This window comes from Terrapene carolina, unplaced genomic scaffold (assembly GCF_002925995.2).
Source record: "Terrapene carolina triunguis isolate 2854851 unplaced genomic scaffold, T_m_triunguis-2.0 Scaffold68, whole genome shotgun sequence".
NCBI classification, from domain to species: Eukaryota; Metazoa; Chordata; order Testudines; family Emydidae; genus Terrapene; species Terrapene triunguis.
The window spans coordinates 10,448,746-10,468,511 of NW_020664419.1; the positions used below are offsets into that span (position 1 = coordinate 10,448,746).

At 39.6% G+C, this 19,766-nt stretch overlaps 1 protein-coding gene across 1 annotated transcript in view; it reads right to left on the bottom strand.

Moving 5' to 3' along the window:
- Positions 1 to 2,568: 2,568 nt before the first annotated feature.
- Positions 2,569 to 19,766, bottom strand: part of PHYH (phytanoyl-CoA 2-hydroxylase) — a 19,384-nt gene continuing 2,186 nt past the window's right edge. Inside the window, exons 2-9 of the mRNA XM_024212529.2 lie at positions 14,354 to 14,409; positions 13,306 to 13,416; positions 12,923 to 13,091; positions 11,900 to 11,981; positions 10,581 to 10,762; positions 8,604 to 8,753; positions 6,764 to 6,898; positions 2,569 to 3,036 (exon numbers count right to left, since the gene is read on the bottom strand). Of these exons, the coding sequence (XP_024068297.1) occupies positions 2,983 to 3,036; positions 6,764 to 6,898; positions 8,604 to 8,753; positions 10,581 to 10,762; positions 11,900 to 11,981; positions 12,923 to 13,091; positions 13,306 to 13,416; positions 14,354 to 14,409 (939 nt within the window). The 3' untranslated portion in view covers positions 2,569 to 2,982. The remainder of the gene's footprint in view (positions 3,037 to 6,763; positions 6,899 to 8,603; positions 8,754 to 10,580; positions 10,763 to 11,899; positions 11,982 to 12,922; positions 13,092 to 13,305; positions 13,417 to 14,353; positions 14,410 to 19,766) is intronic.

Consider the following 19,766-nt stretch of genomic DNA (forward strand, 5'->3'; position numbering starts at 1 on the left):
TCCTAAAGCATTGTTTGCAGTTGTGCCTTTAATACTGTCTCTTGGAGAAACTGACAACTCTCCTGAACTCCTTTTTCCCTTATATTTTCTTCCCATGGGACCTTACATAACCAGTTCTCTGAGTTTGTGAAAGTCTGTTTTTGTTTTGAAGTCCATCATTTTTATTATCTGACTGCATGAGACCATAAGGTGGGGAAGGGATAGCTCAGTGGTTTGAGTATTGGGCTGCTAAACACAGGGTTGTGAGTTCAATCCTTGAGGGGGCCATTTAGGGATCTGGGGCAAAATCTGTACTTGGTCCTGCTAGTGAAGGCAGGGGGCTGGACTCGGTGACCTTTCACAGTCCCTTCCAGCTCTATGAGATAGGTATATCTCCATATTATAAACCATCCATCCAGGGCTTTGTCAAGCCTGACCTTAAAAACCTCTAAGGATGGAGATTCTACCACCTCCCAAGGTAACCCATTCCAGTGCTTTACCACCCTCCTAGTGAAATAGTATTTCCTAATATCCAATCTAGACCTCCCCCACTGCAACTTGAGACCATTGCTTCTTGTTCTGTCATCGGCCACCACTGAGAACAGCTGAGCTCCATCTTCTTTGGAACCCCCTTCAGGTAGTTGAAGGCTGCTATCAAATCCCCCCCTCACTCTTCTCTTCTGCAGACTAAATAAGCCCAGTTCCCTCAGCCTCTCCTCGTAAGTCATGTGCCCCAGCCCCCTAATCATTTTCGTTGCCCTCTGCTGGACACTCCAATTTGGCCACATCCCTTTGGGGAGGAACTGGACACAATACTCCAGGTGTGGCCTCATCAGTGCTGAATAGAGGGGAATAATGCACATGGAGAATTAGGCTCTTGATCGTACGTCTACACTGCAGTTAAACATCTGTGGCAGGCCTATGTCAGCTGGCTCAGGTTTGCAGGGCTCGGGCTGCAGGACTGCAAAATTGCAACATTTTTTACAATCATAGAATCTTAGGGTTGGAAGAGACCTCAGGAGGTCATCTAGTCCAATCCCCTGCTCAAAGCAGGACCTTAGCTGTATCTTTCCATACTCTTTAAGGAACGTGAAAATGTAACTTTGAATTTGCAGCCAAAATGATTTTTACACAATCCTGTAACGTTCGCTTAAGGGGTTTTTCCTGAAGTGATAAATTTAACTCCATCTTTAAAAAAGGTTTGCTAACTGGGAATCTGAGAAAATCTGCAGCTCTTCCATGACCACAGCTCCCTCTGCTGTCAGCTAAGTTACATGCACAAAGCTGTAACGGTTTCAGAGTAGCAGCCGTGTTTCTGTAGCCGCAAAAAGAACAGGAGTACTTGTGGCACCTTAGAGACTAACAAATTTATTTGAGCATTAAAGAATGCTGTAAAGCTGTAAAGAATCAAGTCTGCTAGTGCATCTTGTCTTTAAGGTGTTGCAGTCAGATGTCAACACAAAGATCCCATGAAGGTAGTTAGAAAAGGCCTGATTCAAAGCCTACTGAAGTCAACAGAGAGACTCCCATTAATTGAAGAAGGCTCCGCTAGAGAAATTCAGTGGGCTCTAGATCAGGCACAAAGATGCCACAGAAAAATGGTCTCCATGTTTTCAGGTTAAGAATATTTTAACTATTTATGGAATAGTTTTAAGGCTACCTGTTAAAAGGATCATGACATTGACAGACAGATCAATCACCACAACCCACAATCTTTCTGTCATAAGGGTTTTCTATAGCATCTGTCACCAGACTATCTAATATGTACAAATAATACAACAATGCACCCATGATACTTGGTTTTTGCTCTAGTTTAATCTGTATTTCAAAAACATTTTTATTTTTGAAACAAAACAATGATTTAAAAACAATTGCATTTCAATACACCACAGATATTATGCCCTGTGATAATTATGAGCATCCCCATTCTTCCAATGTTTATTTTCTTTCATTCTGTATAACTTTCCTGCACTGGAGTCAACTACCCAGCCTACCCCTACAGATGCCAGATTCAAAAGAGGAAACCCCTTCTCAGTTGTTTAAAAATGGGAAAGGATGCAAGTAAGGTTAAAGATAAGTTACTCAACCCCACACAACCAGTTTCAAATGAATTCACTGTCCACAGACATAACCACTGTCCCAGCGATGACCATACCACAGTTAAAATTACTTTGCTTCCGATCAGAATATTACATGTCTTTTAGGGAAAGGGCCATTTTCCTCCAAATCGTGTTCGTTTCAATACTGTACATGCTGATCATTACTGTGAATTCCATGCACACAAAGTCTTATTATTTGATGCATAAGTAACAAGCAGAGAATAATTATTTAGGATGATAGGGAGTAATGGTAGAAAATTGAAGAAGGGAAATGTAGGCGAAATATTAGGAAAGCCTTCTTGGCAGTGAGATCTATTAGACTCCACAATAGCCTCCCAAAGGAATTGGTAAAAGCACAATCGCTTCAGACATTTAATAAACTAGACAAAGGACTAGAAAATGCACAGTCATGCTCCAACAAGGGGAAAGGGCTAGATGATGCAATTGGTCTTTTCTACCCAGGGTTATGCTAACTCATGGCTCTAGTGAGTCTAAGAGTTACATTAACAGCAGCCCAAAATTACATCAGGATAGAGACATCTGAATCCAAATTGGTTCTTAAGTAACAAAGTGATGAGTATTTAAAGAGCTGATTTGATGGGAGTTCTCATCCATTTAATAAACAGTGGATTTTAAAACAAATGATTTTTAAAATTACAAAAATAGAAGTATTTACTGTAGTTAATAGGTTAAAATATGCTAAGTATATTAGCTAAATTTTGTTACACTTCAGTGCATTCATATTACAATATTTTGTTGTATTGTTGTAAATGAACATTTGGTGCAATATTTGAATAAATTCAAACAAAAAAAGCAAATGCAAATTTGTGAGGATCATGATTTCTGATCAGGGAACACAATACTCAGGCACATGTTTTTCTAACTCTGCCATCCAAAAACTATTCTAAAGATTAGTTCTTTCTCCTTTTACAAGCCGCCCTCGTATCATCCAAGTATCCTAAAAAAAAAAAGAAAAAGAAAAAGAGCAAAGACAGAAGAGCTTATTAAACAAACCAGGACACAATGTTTATTTCTGAAGACAGCAGAAGTTATTTTCTCTACTTACCTACATATTTTAAACAACAACGAAGTACAGCATCAACAAAATTATTGATCTTTCCTTCAAATCCATAGGCTCTGAACACATTAATAAATTATAATGCAACAAATGGTGAAGTCAAACAAAAATATTGAAGATCACCAAAAAGATGGATTCATTTGTGAGATTTATATGAATTGCATGATGCATAAAAGGCAATCAAGAAAGGCAGCAACAGGAAGAGATACATAAACAGCACTACACTGAAATTATTGAACCAAAACCAAAAAGCTGTCACATTTAAAAATAATGTTCCTGGCGAGCATCATCCTTATATTGCAAATGGAGCAAGCCAGATGACAGGGAAAAATAAACATTCCTTTTCATTTTCTTGTACACATTATATTATGCCTCCTCAACGCATTTTCAATTGCTCCTATCTTCTCTACAATTCAAAAAGCACACTGGATTTCTCAAAGTCCATCTACTGCTGGCAATGAACATTATGTAGGCATGCAATGCTACTACTTATGCACCACACAAAAAGCAGGGAGAGAACAGATTTAAAACAGAATTCAGTGGACCAATATCAATTGCAAATAGGAACTTTCTCACTTTTCACTTTAGACAATTAAAGAGCGAGGAATGATTGTTTATCATGATTCCTTTGTGATAGCAAAGAGTCACAGTGGTGCCAACTGACAAGATAGCATGGGAGATGAGTGATGGGCTGAGGCTGAGCACAGAACTGAGCTATTAAGTCAGCTTCGACTGCAGTTCTGATAGCAACTCACTCTTGCCCTGGGCGAGTCATGCAACCTCAGCTTCTGTATGGGAATGGAGGATGCTGCGTGGATTAGTTAGTTCATGCCTGTAAATGCTTTGAAGATTAAAAATAAGTGCTAAGCATTCTTCAGAGGAAGTTTAAAATCTGATTAAAACAGATTTGAAGAATGGTGTACTCCTGAGGGAATTCTGCGCCAAAAAATTTAAAGTTCTGCAAAATTCTGTATATTTAATTTGTCAAAATAATCATAGAATATCAGGGTTGGAAGGGACCTCCGGAGGTCATCTAGTCCAACCCCCTGCTCAAAGCAGGACCAATTCCCAACTAAATCATCCCAGCCAGGGCTTTGTCAAGCCGGGCCTTAAAAACCTCCAAGGAAGGAGATTCCACCACCTCCCTAGGTAATGCATTCCAGTGCTTCACCACCCTCCTAGTGAAATAGTGTTTCCTAATATCCAACCTAGACCTTCCCCATTGCAACTTGAGACCATTGCTCCTTGTTCTGTCATCTGCCACCACTGAGAACAGCCGAGCTCCATCCTCTTTGGAACCCCCCTTTAGGTAGTTGAAAGCAGCTATCAAATCCCCCCTCATTCTTCTCTTCTGGAGACTAAACAATCCCAGTTCCCTCAGCCTCTCTTCATAAGTCATGTGCTCCAGGCATAAGTCATGTGCTCCAGAATGCAATATAATCACACCAGTTTCAATTATGTTGGTAATTTATTTAAACTACAATACAGGAAATAGTCACAATAACTATCCAGTATTTCCTAAACACATGAAAGTTAAGTTACAAATACTTGGTAACCCATACCCTGCATTCCAGTTATAATCCTGACTGGCTACTTTGGGAAGTGCTGATGTCCTGACATGTTATTGACTGCTTGATGAATGTTTTATTTGCCCTCAGTCTTTTTTTTTTAAATGGGTAAGTAAAATAGATCCTGAGCTGTAATCACTGTGCACAGGAAAAAGAGCAAGAAAGCACATAGATCTTCCGAGCTGAGGATTCCCTGACGATGTTTACAATAAGGCTCCTTTACACAACTCTGGCAATATAAAGGAGCCTTAAAACATTTACATGTGTTTTATGCTCCTGGGGGAATTGACTAAGAATGGGAACAACTAACTAACAATAGGATCATTAACACCTACGTAGGCAGGCTGCTACATTTCTGCTCTTCCTCAGGGGACAGAGCCTGCCTCAAGCCCAAAAGCCCTACCCGTCCATGCCGGGTGCGTGAGAGGGACAGAGTCTCTCTCACTTGCACGCACAGCCACTCCCCCTGGCATTGATTAATGTCTTCACACACATATGCCCAGCACACATACATCCCCACTCCCAGTTGTTACACCTCTCCCAGCTGCTCCAGGCGCTCGAACAGATGTGCCCGGGTTGCCGGGGAAGTGGCACATGTCACCCACAGATTTTGTTGCTTCCCCATTTTTCTGTGGGGAAGCAAAGAAATCTGCGGATCATCTGAATTCTGTGCCTGCGCAGTGGCGCAGAATTGCCCCAGGAGTAATGGTGAAATGCACAGAACTAATTTAGATGTAAAGGGTTATCAATGTAATCAAGCAAACTATAGAAACTGCTCATTTAAACAAGCAACTGTTCCTACATTAACACTCAAAATATCAGTGTATAACTAGTAATGCAGGAGTCAAAGGCAAAGCAGACTAATGCTTTGCAGATAAATATATTTAAAAATCTGTCCCTAGATATTTAGGGGCCTAAAGATGCAGAAAGGCACCTAGTGAGATTTTCAAAAGCACCTTACTGCCTAACTCCCATTGATTTCCAACAGGAGTTAGCTGCTTTTGAAAAGTCCACTAGGTGCCTAAATATTTTTTTTTTTTAAATCTAACCCCCAGATACTATATTGATTGGTGGTTTAGAAATGCAGCAGATCTGAGTTTGGAAGATTAGGTGGCACCAAATCCCAAACGATATTTGGATTTAACCCACTCCAGTTGTCACCCCACTGTAGAAACCAGATTTTTGTGCTGTGGATTTGAGAAGAACTTGCTGCATTCATTATTTTTGGAATGGATCAGAGCACAAAGGAATGCCTCCCATGCATCCACTCCCTCAAAATACCCCTAGTTTAAGTGATTGCTACTGGATTATATTAAAATGAGTCAATGTTTGCCATCAGATATATGGTGTAAGTACTGATTTCAAACAGAAGTCACACCCATTACCTAAAGACAGAATTTTGCCCTAATCCTATAACCATGCACTAATCTTATTATTGTTCTGAACATAGTAGCATTCAGCCTATTGCTAACAAGTACAAGAAAATTGCATCTGCAAATTAGGAGGGCAAATACCTTCTAGCTGCTAATGTCCATTTTGTGCAGCCCACATGTAAACTGAGAAGAGCTTTTTAAATTTATTTTTAGATATTCACCCACACTGTCAACCTTAGAAGGAGGAGTGTTGCTAGCAATATGAAATCTGTATCCACGCTGCCATATACTGGGTCACCTCATTAGCACTATCCCTATCATTTCCCAAGGTAGCTCTGCCATTCCACACAAAATAGTTAAACCAATTAGAGAGAGGTGCTTTAATAAAAGGTGTGATGAACAACAACTAAATCTGCCAGCCACCATAACAACTGTCTTCCAAAGGAAATCAAGATCTGCTTAGACCCAGGATCAGTCCTACATAAACCCACAGTGTTATATATGATTGGATGGGTTGATGCAATTAAAACTATTGCTTATGAATGTAATTATAAAAAGCACAAGCAGTAAAGAGATACTTATAGAAGTAAAATGTAACTAACCCTTTGCTGTGTAAATAGGGTTAGTATGTAATATACTGTTGTTGCAGGACACTTTTAAGCTTACCTTCAGAGCGATAGGCGTGCTCACACCATATTTTCTTTGTGCAATTTCTGCAACTTCTTTCTCAATGTTTTCTTGACTTGTGCCCTTGACTTCAATATAGTGGCAATCTGCACTAGCATAGTGACAAGATATCGCCTGCATGAAGAAAGTTACGAGTAAATCACAATACAGCTCTTAAGTCAAGAATTGTTGATCAGTGACCTGTATTAACACCCTACTATCTTAAATGCAAATATCACCATTGTAACCAAATTTGAATATTTTCTCTCTCTCTCATGCTTTTGGAAATGTTCACTTGGAAAAAATCTTGCTAGAGATTCACACAGAAAACTTGCACAATAACGTAAGCTTAAAGAATCACTTTCTCCATCTTCTCCTCACCACAAGCACCCATTTTGTGATATCGCACATGATAAAGACATGTCTAGGACTTCTCTGAAAGGGTAAGTAGAAGGAAAGCTGGACTGGGAGAGGGGAAAAAAAAAAAAAAAAAAGACATTCATCAACAAGGAAAACACAAAGCGCACTGGCAAAGTGAACTGCTTTTTTCCACATAGTTACGCAATCTTGTGTGTTGATCTCATCAGATCTCAACCTTAAACAGAATTGTGTTGGGTGGGTACTTGGATAAGAGACCTCCAAGGAAAACCCAAGTTGCTATGCTGCTGATGGAATTGGAGTAATGATAGTTTTATGTTCTGTGTAAGCTCAAATGTTTGTCTCTCTCACCAACAGAAGTTGGTTCAATAAAAGATACTGCTTCACTCACCATCTCTCTTTTTTATTATAGGATCAACACAGCTATAACATTGCATATTACTCTTCCTTCTTATTTAGCTCTGTAGGAGGCTAATGGAAGGTGTTAAACAAGAACCCTCATAACACTCTAGGTTTTTATAAAAAAAATTTATAACTTTTGCTCCATTTTACTAAAAATGAAGTCAATGGGCCAGATTCTCAGCTAGTGTACATCAGCACAATCCCACTGTCTTCAGTATAGCTATGCTGATGTATACAAGACGAGAATCTAGTACAAGGAGATTACTACTACCAAGTCAAGCAGTGAGAGATGCAGGATCAGGCCCTTCTTCCTAAGTTCTTTGTCTGATTCTACTCTCAGTTAGGTCTTGTCTACTCTACGGGGGTAAGTCGACCTCAGCTTAACGTAGCTGGAATGAGAAGAGTAAGGTGAGTACTGGAGTTGACGGGAGAACGATCTGTGGTCGATTTAGCGGGTCTTCACTAGACCCACTAAATCAACCCCCGGTACATCGATCGCCACAGCGTTGATCCCTGGTAAGTGTAGACATGCCCTTAGAGTGGAGTGCAGTGTAACTCCATTTACTTTTTCAGTAAAGTGCTATGCAGGTATGCATATATACAGGTAATTCATAATTAAATTATGCTGTTAATAATCAGATTGCAGTGGCCTCAGAGAAGAGAATGACAAAAATTTCTTTCACAGCTGGTCAGGGCTGAGGAAGAAATCTTGTGCAGAAGCAAACAAGAAGAATCCAAAACTGTCCACCAACAACATGTTTTTTAAGGTCCCGATTAAGTAATGCACATGTTTAATCACTTCCCTGAGTCAGAGCTGCAACGTACACCTACCAAGAAATGTAACTCAGGGTTACATAATTTTTCCAAAACTAATTATCCAAGATTATCATTACAGCAAAATTACACCAGATATCTATAAAACCAAAACAAAAAATAAGATTACAAAAATCTATTCATATGCAAGAGACTATAAAATCTCCATAAATTTGGAGGGGGGCTTAGTGTTATTCAACCTGTTTTAAAACACGTCCAATGGCTGTAACTTGAAATGGTTTCCTACCTTCCGGAAGCCTTGAGTTCTGTTCATTCCAGAGCCATGAATCAACAAGGGATGGAAGAATACTGTGTCTCCCTTCTCCATAACAAGGTGAACCCTGGGAAGGTTTTTGTTGTAATCACGCACCCCATGGTACATCTTGTTAACGCCACCCTAAAAACACACAGAGTTTACATCATGGGATAATTATTAAAACTACTATGTCTTAATGTGGACAAAAATCTGCACTGTTCAGCTTTCTTTCAGATAAGAATCCAAAGTATGCAATATACTTGCTTAAGAGTCTGCCTATTCGTCTTGGAATCTTCTCACCGCTAAAAGCCCAAACGTAGCTCAGCTGCTAAGGGTATGTCTGCACTGCATTTAAAAACCCATGGCGGGCCTATGCCAGCTGACTTGGGCCCAAGGGGCTCGGCCTAATGGGCTGTTTAGATCCCAATATCCTAATCTGAATTCCTTGATAAGATAAACATGACATTCGCATTCCACTTTCTTCATTTGCTTTCTTTTGACCTATAAAGCTTACTAGTCCCTCTGAAATGTTCACTTCAGACAACTATATTTGATGCCATATTGTTTGTTTTCTGCTTTAAAAGGACAGATTGGAATGAGCAGTCAGTGTGATGGAAAAGGCTTGTTACTTATAACTGAAAGCTTCCTGGACACACACACACACACACCCCACAGTGTGTGTCTCAATGCACCATGTCATTCAGAGTTCCTGACCCACCACAGAGAACTCTGGTGCATTTATGTTCGAGCTTCCAAAAAGGGCATTGATCCAGAAATGAAGGCTGTCCAGTACCACAGTCTTGCACTTGGGTAAGGACACTGCTGTTAAGGGAGCACTCTCCCAGATTTCAAAGGCTATGACTTTGGTTTGAATAAAAGCCATGAAAAATTCCAGCAAAAGGATATTTTGTGTGTAACAAAAAAATTCTGCTAAAGTTCAGTTGGTCTTTTTTTATTTATACTAAATGAGAAAACAACTTTTTGCTTTGAGAAAATGTTCTGTTCAAGAACATTACTCAGATGAATGCACACTATGCTAAAATATTAAAATAGGACACGCTTACGAAATGTATGTTTGTTCTCCCCAATTGCCTTAGGAAGATAAACATGTACTTACAGAGCCTTTTAGGCTCTAGATTCTTTTGTATATGCTAGACAAGGTGGGTGAGGTAATATATTTTATTGGATCAACTTCTGTTGGAGAGAGACAAGCTTTTGAGCTTACGCTACTCTGTGTAAGCTCAAAAGCTTGTCTCTCTCCAACAGAAGTTGATCCAATAAAATATATTACCTCACCCACCTTATCTCTCTAATATCCTGGGACCAACACAGCTACAACACTGCATCCATATCTGCTAAAAAGCTTCACAGAGGTTAATGGTCTGTCAAGACGTTGTGACAGTGGAATGCTGGGGAGAATATCCTCAACCCTCCAGAGGTAGCTGCATAGCCCATATGTGGCCAAACTCCTCTCCACCCCCAGGGACAGAATCTCTGACACTAACATCTAAATGCCATGAAACAACATCAGGGAGCCACTAAGCAATCACAATGCCTTCTCAATATTTGCATATGGGTGGGCTCCTTCCATTGCCCTACTGTTTGCTGGAATGACCTTGGATAGGTCAGCCTAGTGAACAGCTGGCTTGTGCAGCTGTCTACAGTGCATGTGAAGCACACATATTACAATCATTATTACTCTGATTGCTGAAGCACCCACCACAAGCTAGGAACTTTCCAGTTACAGAGGAAGTCAGTCCCTGCCCCAGTAAGCATACGCTGTCACAAGGTTAGACGTGGAAGAACTTCAGAAACATGAAAAGTTTTGACCAAGAAAAAGAGAATATTCATAATTGCCTTGTAAAACTTGACTAACTTTCACCAACTCTGTTGTGAACCAAAAAACAAATCCCCTTGCCTCCGCCAACTCCAAAATGCAGACCACATTAATCCCACATGCAGATCTACCTCCCAATCAGGGTAATCATGTGGCTTCAGGGAACCCTTGTGTGTTCCTGGCAAAACAACCAGGCAGCCATTGCTGCGATCTATCGGCTCCATGGCAGTCCAGGCACACACAATGAGATCTGCAGGCCGGAATGGAAAGAAGTGCAAATCCTGATGCATGGGATGACGAGAGCTCTTCTTGCCTGGAATAAACGAGAAGAGTTTGAATCAGAAAAAAAATTCAATTGTTTTAAACTAAACAAAGATTTCTCACTGTTCAATTCCACTGAGGGGACAGGGCATGCTGCAAGAATTAGTCTTGCTCTGCATTTGATCAAAAGAACAGCTGTGTTCAGGGGGCATCAGAACAAACACTGAAATCCATTGTATTTCCAACAGGTTACTTCTGCCTTTGCTGCTTATTAATTTTATTAACTTTTTTAAAATTGTAGTTTGTGCTGTTTAAATAACATTCCACATGGACCAAGGCTATCAACCATTTCCTACTATGTTTCTAAACTCGTTTTGTAGCCCTTCTGTATTTTGTAACTAGGGTGAGAGGGTTGATGGTATGCATGAACTAAGTACTTTAATCTTTTGACATAATCAGTATCTGCTGAAAATACAAAGCAAGATCATTGTGAATAATAAAAGTAGCATATATCTGAATATTATGAACCCATAATAGTGTATCCAGAATAAAAGTCTCTTTAGAAACCGTTACTTCATCTAAGTACTACAAACCTCACTAGCTCATACATTTTAATGCCAAGATTTTCAAAAACAGGAGCCAGAAGTTAGGCTTCTAAATCCATATTTTGGCACTTAAATAAATGTCCAGATTTTCAAAAGCTCAGAGCACTCAGCAGCTCACACTGAGGTCAGTATCTACATGTCTAAACTAAATTTGACACATCTAAACTCTCAGTCCAAAGAGAGTGTATGTCGTATAGATGAAGGACACACTTCCTCTATTCTGTTCTATTGAGGTCAATGAGAGCTGGTGAGTACTCAATGCTGTTGAAAGCCAGGCTGCTAAGGGCTAGATCCTAAAAACAGAGCCATGCATTCACTACATGAGACTAGTGACATGCTTAAAGTTAGGCATGTGTACATTGCTGAATCAGAGCCTAACAGCCAGAAAGTGAAACAGACTACTTTATTTTAATTGTCAAAATGAATGTTATTCAATTTTCAAAATTCTTTTGGTTTGAATAAAATAGGGTAACATTTTTAATGTCTTAGAAATTTTTGTTTGTTTTTTGTGTTTTAAAAACTAGATCATGTCCCCTTTATACAAAATAAAAGTCCTTCTTCTTCCTCACGCAAGTGCCCCTTACCAGAATCTGGAGGTTTATTTATCAACATCGTGTGCATGGCCATGATGTTTGGCCCTGTGAAGCACTCAACATATTTTAGGATCTAAGGTGAAGAACATATATTAGGAAAAAAGTTAGATGCTTATACTACAATATATATTACAGTCAAACCAAAACTGATCACCACATCATGTAGGCCAAGTATACAGTACAAACTTTTTCCTGAATAACTATGTTGGTCAAGGGTACGATGAGGTGTGCTTTATGACCGACACAGCTGTGCTAGGCAAAAGCCTCTAGTGTAGACCCAATTATTCAAGCACAAAATGCACTTTTGCGGTTATAGCTTACTTTGCTCAGCTGGGGGTGAGGCAAGAGAAGAGTGTTGGAATAAGATATGTAAAAGCACAGTTTTGCCATTATAAATTGCATCCACTCTAGGAGCACTTTGCTATGTCTGGCATACCAGTATAGCTATATCAGCAAAGCATTCCTGGTGTAGACCTAGCTGCAGTGTCTGCTGCTATGAAAGTGGCTAAGAAAAAGTGAACTCACTATACTTCTACCTGGCTAGAGCAATGACAGAAGAACTACAACACTCTGTGTATTAATCTGTGCTTTTCTAAATTCGTCTGCAAGATAAGTGTCCTTCAAAAGCAACATTATCTGGTTTTAGTTTGCTATGTGCAATACAACCTGATTACAAAGAGGATTTATTTATACAGCAACTGCACTTCAAGTAGACTTATTTCTTTTCCAAAAATCACTTCCATATGCCATCATCCATTGCCATACATGTGGAAGAGGAATGTGAGGAATAGTAAAAAAAACATTCACATTGAGCATTAACATAAGCTTTCTAAACTGTACAGAGCCTTAAGTTAAGCTGCATCTAAATATCTAAACATGAAAATTCAGTTGGTTATTCTGAGAACTCACACAGATTCCTCTTGATGTTTTAAGAAAAATTATAGGAAGTGATTTCAGTTACTTTTCATGAGCATATACTTAAAACAAACGTACACCAGGATTTTCCCTTTTTACCTGAGGCATAGTACAATATCTGAAGAGCTCTTCATCTTCCTGAAAATCCTGTATTTTAGTAACTGCTTTTTGATCTGGAACAAACTCTGATTTAGCAATGGCCACATCCCTCATTATGATTAAGCCAGGCACTTGTACCTCCTTTTTACAGATCTTTGCAAATTCATTTCTAGAAAAAAAAAAAAAAAAAACAGTTAAAAAACATTTCAACACACATTCTACCATTTTATTAACCCAAAACATTTTGTTTAAACGAAGGAATAAGTTATTTGTTAATAAAATGCTTCCATTTTAGGAGAACCCAAGTTCATGCTGTTTCAAAAAACCTCACAGCATCACTAAATATCAATATGATTGTGTCTAGCGAAACAGCTGTTCTGTACCTGAAACGCTCAATGTCTTCACCAGAAACCAGGTTTTTAATGAGCAGGTAACCATTTTCATCATAAAACTGTCTCTGCTCTGGAGTTAAAAGGTTATTGTCCAGGGTGTAACTACAAAGAAACAAGAGAAATTAGAAGGCTCAACAAAAAGCAATCTGATGAAAATTTTCTCAGCAGTGACCTGAAAGGAAGAGTATGAAGTTAACAGAATTTATTTAATTTTCTTCTGTCAAAAATTATCTGCAGACTCTCAGTAGTTAATGCAGATTAGAACAAGCCTCAAAAGACAATCAAAACAAAACAAAAGAAAACCAAACACACACATTGGTCTTACAATCTGCTCTGTGAACATCAAATAGTCAGAAAAAAATAATTTAAAAATAGAGAAAATTATTCTCTCAACATGAAGTTTTTATCTCTAGTAGAAAAAAATAATTAATACAGTAATTTTTACTACGAGTTAATATTTGTATACAACTCCAGAGATGTGCATGACAGTTTATATAGAATACACAGAAATGGCCCAGCCCTCAGAAATTTGCAGTTTTGGGTGGAACAACATGACTAGATGTAGGGTAAGATGCACACCATATGCCAGGAGGAGACATGTAGAGGAAATAAGCTCTTTCACAAGATACACCTGTACTTTAATCCTGTTGAGTATATCCAATGCATTACATGATTATTCAGCACAACTGTTTTTCCTATTTGTAAATTTTGAGGCAAAAAATATACCTTGTCAAAAAGAGGGAGTGGAAAGGTGGTGTCTGATCTTCAATATTCTTACTCATAGAAGCAGTACTTATGTAAACAGACCCTTGAAGTCAAACTATTCACATTTTCAAGATCAAGTTCTAAGTTACTTTATTAAGCCAAATTAAGCAGCTCAGAGAGTGTCCTTGCAAGATTTGAAACCATATGAGGACTTCTAATCAACATGTCTTCTATAATTCGCAAGACAAGATATGGAAATAAGAATAAAGATTATATACAGATGAGAAATTAATCTTCAGATTTAATAGTAGAAAGATAGTAAAATGTCACTTACTGAAACTCCATTGGGTGTTTAAAAGAAGCAATTTGTGCTGAAGTAGGAAATGTTGTCTAGAGTATAAATTAAGGCAAATAATAGAGCACAATAACTTGAGTATCCGATCTGAAGTTGGTTTGGAATTCCAGAATCTGATACTTTGCTGTAATCCAGGTTAAATAATTAAAAATGAATTTTGCTTTGGATTGTTGTCCATTTTTCCCCTAGAATCCACTCCCCCTTCCCACTTCTTCTTACTTTGCTGCAAGACTGTCTACTCAAAATAAAGAATACCAAGGGCCTGATCCTGCATATGCTAAAGTCAATGCAAAACTCCCAATAGGAGCCAGATCAACCTCTTAGAGCCCCATCCTGAGATGCTGAGCATCCTCGGCTACCACTGACTTAAATGAGATGAGGGGGTCTTAGCACTCCACATGACAGGGCCCTCTATGAGCACCCAATGAAGATCAATTAAGATGAAGTAAATTTGTGATATTTTAACAACTTTAGCTTTAATTAGTTAAGATAATACTTTGATGTATAATTTAATCTGTAAAACAATTAAGTCTCACATACTACCGAATGAGATTCTACGACAGCCTCATTTCTGCTTATCAGACCACTGCTGAGAGATAGATCGTTATATTTTTGTGCATATTAGTGAAGTATGGATTTGGGAAGTTCTGCTGTACCTTGGTTAGGTTTTTAATGCCTCAGGGAGCCATGTATGTACTCAAAATTATTTATCATGATGGTGCAACTATCTATGAACTGAAATACCAAGAGAAGACCAAATCTTGGGTAATTTCAGCCCTATGAGTGGCTTTGACAAGCCTGTAAAAGACTAATGCAAATAACCCCCAAACCATACTAATTCTAGACCCTGCACATACACTTCGCAAATACAAAACCAAATGGAACAGAACATAAAGAAGCTACAAATAAATGGTATGTTCATCTTTAACTTGAACAATAGGACCAGGTACATAATACCTTTTTCTCCCCACTTCCCTTCAGGAATATTTTATTCATGGAAAACACATATGTTAAACCGAATAAACAAATATCTAACACTACAGACGCCAATATTTTTGTTTTAATATTTGATGATTGACACCTTCATAAAACCTTCTCATTCATAGTTCCCCAAGTGCTCTTCACTGACAGCAACTTCATTTAGGTTGCCTAACACTTCCCATTGTTATAAAAAAAATCCTTGAAGCTTTGTTTTAGAAGCTTTTAACACCTCCATTGTGTGAAGCGGGATTTTGAAATCTGCCAGGGGTAAAGCTCCCGTAGGACAAAGAGAAGCACCTCTCCTGAAATTCCATTCGGATTAAGCAAAATTATGAACTGTTAAAAATCATCATTTCCTTTTCTTGTGGAACGTATTTAGGAAAATGCTGGCAGCATGTCAAAATAATAACTGAACACAAACAGTCTACAGTCCTGGGCCCACGCTATCACCAAAAGAGCAGCACATGCCTTACTTGGAGCAGGGGATGACATAGGCCAGGCTGTCCCTCCCCCACAATCACATTCTCCAGACCAAGCACAAGGCATAAGCATCCGACCCTTCCCTTCACAGGCACCTCATGGGGCAGTTCAACCAACTCCTAGCAAGTGGGTACAGGGCTGGGCTCCCCCTAGTAACCATCTCGAATGCTGGATATGGCCCCAGCAGCCCATCCCTACCTCTGAGAGCACCACATGAGGCAGGAGCCTCCCACCTCCTAGGATGGGAAGTCAGGTGAGGAGAAAGAGTGAGACCAAGTACGTCTGCAGGCCATCTCCCCTTTAAGATAATGGTCTTGTCCTGTTTCTAGATCTACAGGACTAACAAGTGGTAGAATTCTATGCCACAGTGCTGACAGTTCAGGCCTCAAACCCTGCTAATAATGTATGATGAGATTTGGGGTTTTTGGGGGGGGGGGGAAGGGGGTGCACAGTGGCACAGGAGTTCCAGTTGGACATAAGAATTTCTTTTTACTTTTCTTTCTTTAATAAAAAACACCAATGAAATTAAACAAAAAAAGCCTGCGTTTGAAGAAAGTTATCTTGGTTGCAAAGCTAAGCACTCATAAGTTAGGAAAGGCCAAATTTATGGTTCCCCGTGCAATCTTACTTCTGCTCCCTTATGCAGTTGCACTATGATGCAGTGAATACAATTCACATTTTTTCCACAGAACCTCTGCCTGGGTCAGTGCAAAGGTTGGACACACCAGGGGGCAGAATTAAAGTTGCATGGGCAGTAGTAAATGGGCATTTCCTAAATAAAATTTCTTTTCTGTAGCTTTTTTGTATGCAATATTGTACTCCAGCTTCTTAATTCCGGTGCCCATGAGAAATCTTCGCATGGATTGTCTCTATCCTTGAAAACCTCACTCTGGACACCATCAGGAAAAGTTCAAGGATCACAGTTTGAGAACCACTGTACTATATAAAACCATTTAGGCACATAGAATGTAACGTTCAGTGGGAATTTATCCAGGACACTGGAGTTTGCCTTTCTACTATGGAGAAAAAAAAATGAAGTGGGATTAATTTTAAATAAACACAGCTGGACAGGACCTGAGTTTTACACTTTGGGCGCGGGGACTCAGCATTTGCTCAGAAAAAGCTCAGAGGGAAAAGTGTCATCTTCTAAATCACTAACACCACTTTATGCAGCACCTGCATTTTTCATAGTTGTCTCTGACCCAAGTGCTGACAAGACCAGCTTTGCTTAGCTTATAAAATTTGGCAAGATCAGAGCCTGAAGTGATTTGGCACCATGAGTATAAACTAAAGGATTATTACACAAAAAAAGAAACATGCGTACATCTGCATGTCCACCAATACCAGCTCAGAGTTAGGTTAGATGGTCTCAAGGCTGCCTGAATCTTTCATAACCCTGGAGATGTACGATGTCACTATAGAGAGGCTTTGCCATCTTGAAGGGAATAACAAAAAAAGAGAATGACATTTTCTACAATGAGCAGCAACCTTTTAACCATGCTCAAATCCTCCACAGAAGTTTAAGATGGAAAACAACTGCACGCACAGCTAGTCCCATCCTATTTATTTTCATTAGCCTCGAGTTCCCCCACCTGTTCATTTATCTCATGCTGGGTCATATCTTTTAGATTCTAAACTCTCTGGGGCAGACTGTCATTTGTTATATTTCTGTACAATGCCCAGCATAATAGGACTCAAACCTGGTTGAGTCCTCTAGGTGCCACTAAAATATGTTAAATATAATAAAAATAATAATGGAAAATACCTACAGCATTAGGTCACCCCATCTATACTCAGCAGATGCAAAACTGTTCCCTACAGTTTGTTTGCCTGTCTAGTTTTAGACCGTTCATCGGAAATTTGTTCCTTTCTCACTATCAGAAAGTTTCTTATCCACTTAAAAAGACAATGCACTTAAGAGTGGGTCAGCTTACTTAAAGGGGCAGTGTGCATTTCTCTCTCTCTCCCAAACACAAGGTGTGTGTCTGTCTCTGTCTGCTATGCTATCTCCCCTCCCCTCCATTCCTGCTGCCTTATAGAATGTGAGGCTACATTAACAACAATATATTAACCCTTGAGGGCTCAGCCGAGTGCTAGGTCATCATTTAGCATAGGGGTTCTCAAACTGGGGGTTGGGACCCCTCAGGGGGTCCTGAGGTTATTACATGGGGGGTCACGAGCTGTCAGCCTCCACCCCAAACCCTGCTTTGCCTCCAGCATTTATAATGGTGTTAAATATATAAAAAAGTGTTTTTAATTTATATGGGGGGGGGGGCTGCACTCAGAGGCTTGCTATGTGAAAGGGGTCACCAGTACAAAAGTTTAAGAACCACTGATTTAGCAGTAAGGCATTCCCTGGGAAATATCCCACCCTCTAACTTCACCATCTCAACCAAGCTTCACTATCATCATAGCTGTGAACAGTATTAAATTGTTTGTTTAAAACGTATACTATGTGTGTGTGTGTGTGTGTATGTATATATATATATATATATATATATATATATATATAAAATATAGTTTTTTGTCTGGTGAAAAACATTTCCCTGGAACCTACCCCCCCCCCCATTTACATTAATTCTTATGGGGAAATTGGATTCGCTTAACATTGTTTCGCGTAAAGTCGCATTTTTCAGGAACATAACTACAACGTTAAGTGAGGAGTTACTGTATCTGTAGACTTATGACCCTCTCTATCACTATCTCTTCACCAGATTATTACTCAAAAGCATGCTGCTGCCCTCCCAACTTTTGCTGTGAATTTAGTTACATATTATAGCCGAACTGCAGCAAAAATGAAGTATTTTACCATCGCTGAGTTACATAACTCTTCCGTACCTCAATTTCTATACTTGTAAAATAGAGATAATAATTAATAGCCTTCATGCAGTCCTTTGAGACACTAGGTTGAAATGTAGCACATACAAAATAAATCACTATAAAAGCTTCCTCTCATCCCATTTCTGCTCTATACCTTATGTTTTTCAACCTTCTAAGTTTCCCATTCACCTCCTGTGAACTTATGTTTTAAAGGACCTTTTCAGAAGTATAGAACATACATAACCAATAACCTTTCTGTGTTTGTTTCCACATGCTGAGCCCATGTATCTCAGCATGGGCTGAAATTCACCATGAAATTTGAGTACCACAGAATTAAGCCCCCCCCCCAAACTCTTGGAAATATAGGCAAAAGCTTAACATGTACAAGCCTCTTTTCTTTCCCAGACTTGTGTGCACAAACTAGCATATATGTGAGCAAATCAGGTAGCTGTACACAAAAACGGGAACTCTTTTGCATCGCTATCCAATTTCTGTGCACAAATAGGTGCAGAGCACCTTTGAAAATCTGACCTTTCATGTCCAGCATTTAAAAAACAATTCCAATTCCATTTCAAACCAATTTCAAACAGGAACAGTAAGGCTGTCATGTGCCCCTTAGGAAAGTGTAACAGGTACAAAGGCCAACTAGCAGCTAGAGGGTTGGAGTTTCAGGAAGACAGCACAGGGAAGGAGGAGATGGTGCATGAGGAGGGAAACAAACACCCCGCTGCCTGTAAAATGACTCTCTGAAGCAACAAGCACCTGCGGAGAGATGATTGCAGGGGGTAAGGGCAAAGGTACCAGCCTGCAGTGGGTGGTAGAATCACTGCTATTTACCCAGCCCCACAGCATCAGCACTGTACACAGAAAGAGACATAACCCCCACCCTGCAGTCTCATATAATCACAGGGAGAATCAGTGACAGGTCTGTGTGTCCAGGCAGAAGGTGGGGGAGGCAGCTCTGGCAGAAGGGTGAAGGCAGCCCAGGCAGAAGGGGGGAAGCACAAACAAGGTGGAAGGCAGCCCAGGCTGAAGAAGGGGTGGGGAGGAAGGACATACACACGGGGGAAGGCAGTCTGGGGGAGGACGGACAGGAAGGGGGAGGCAGCTC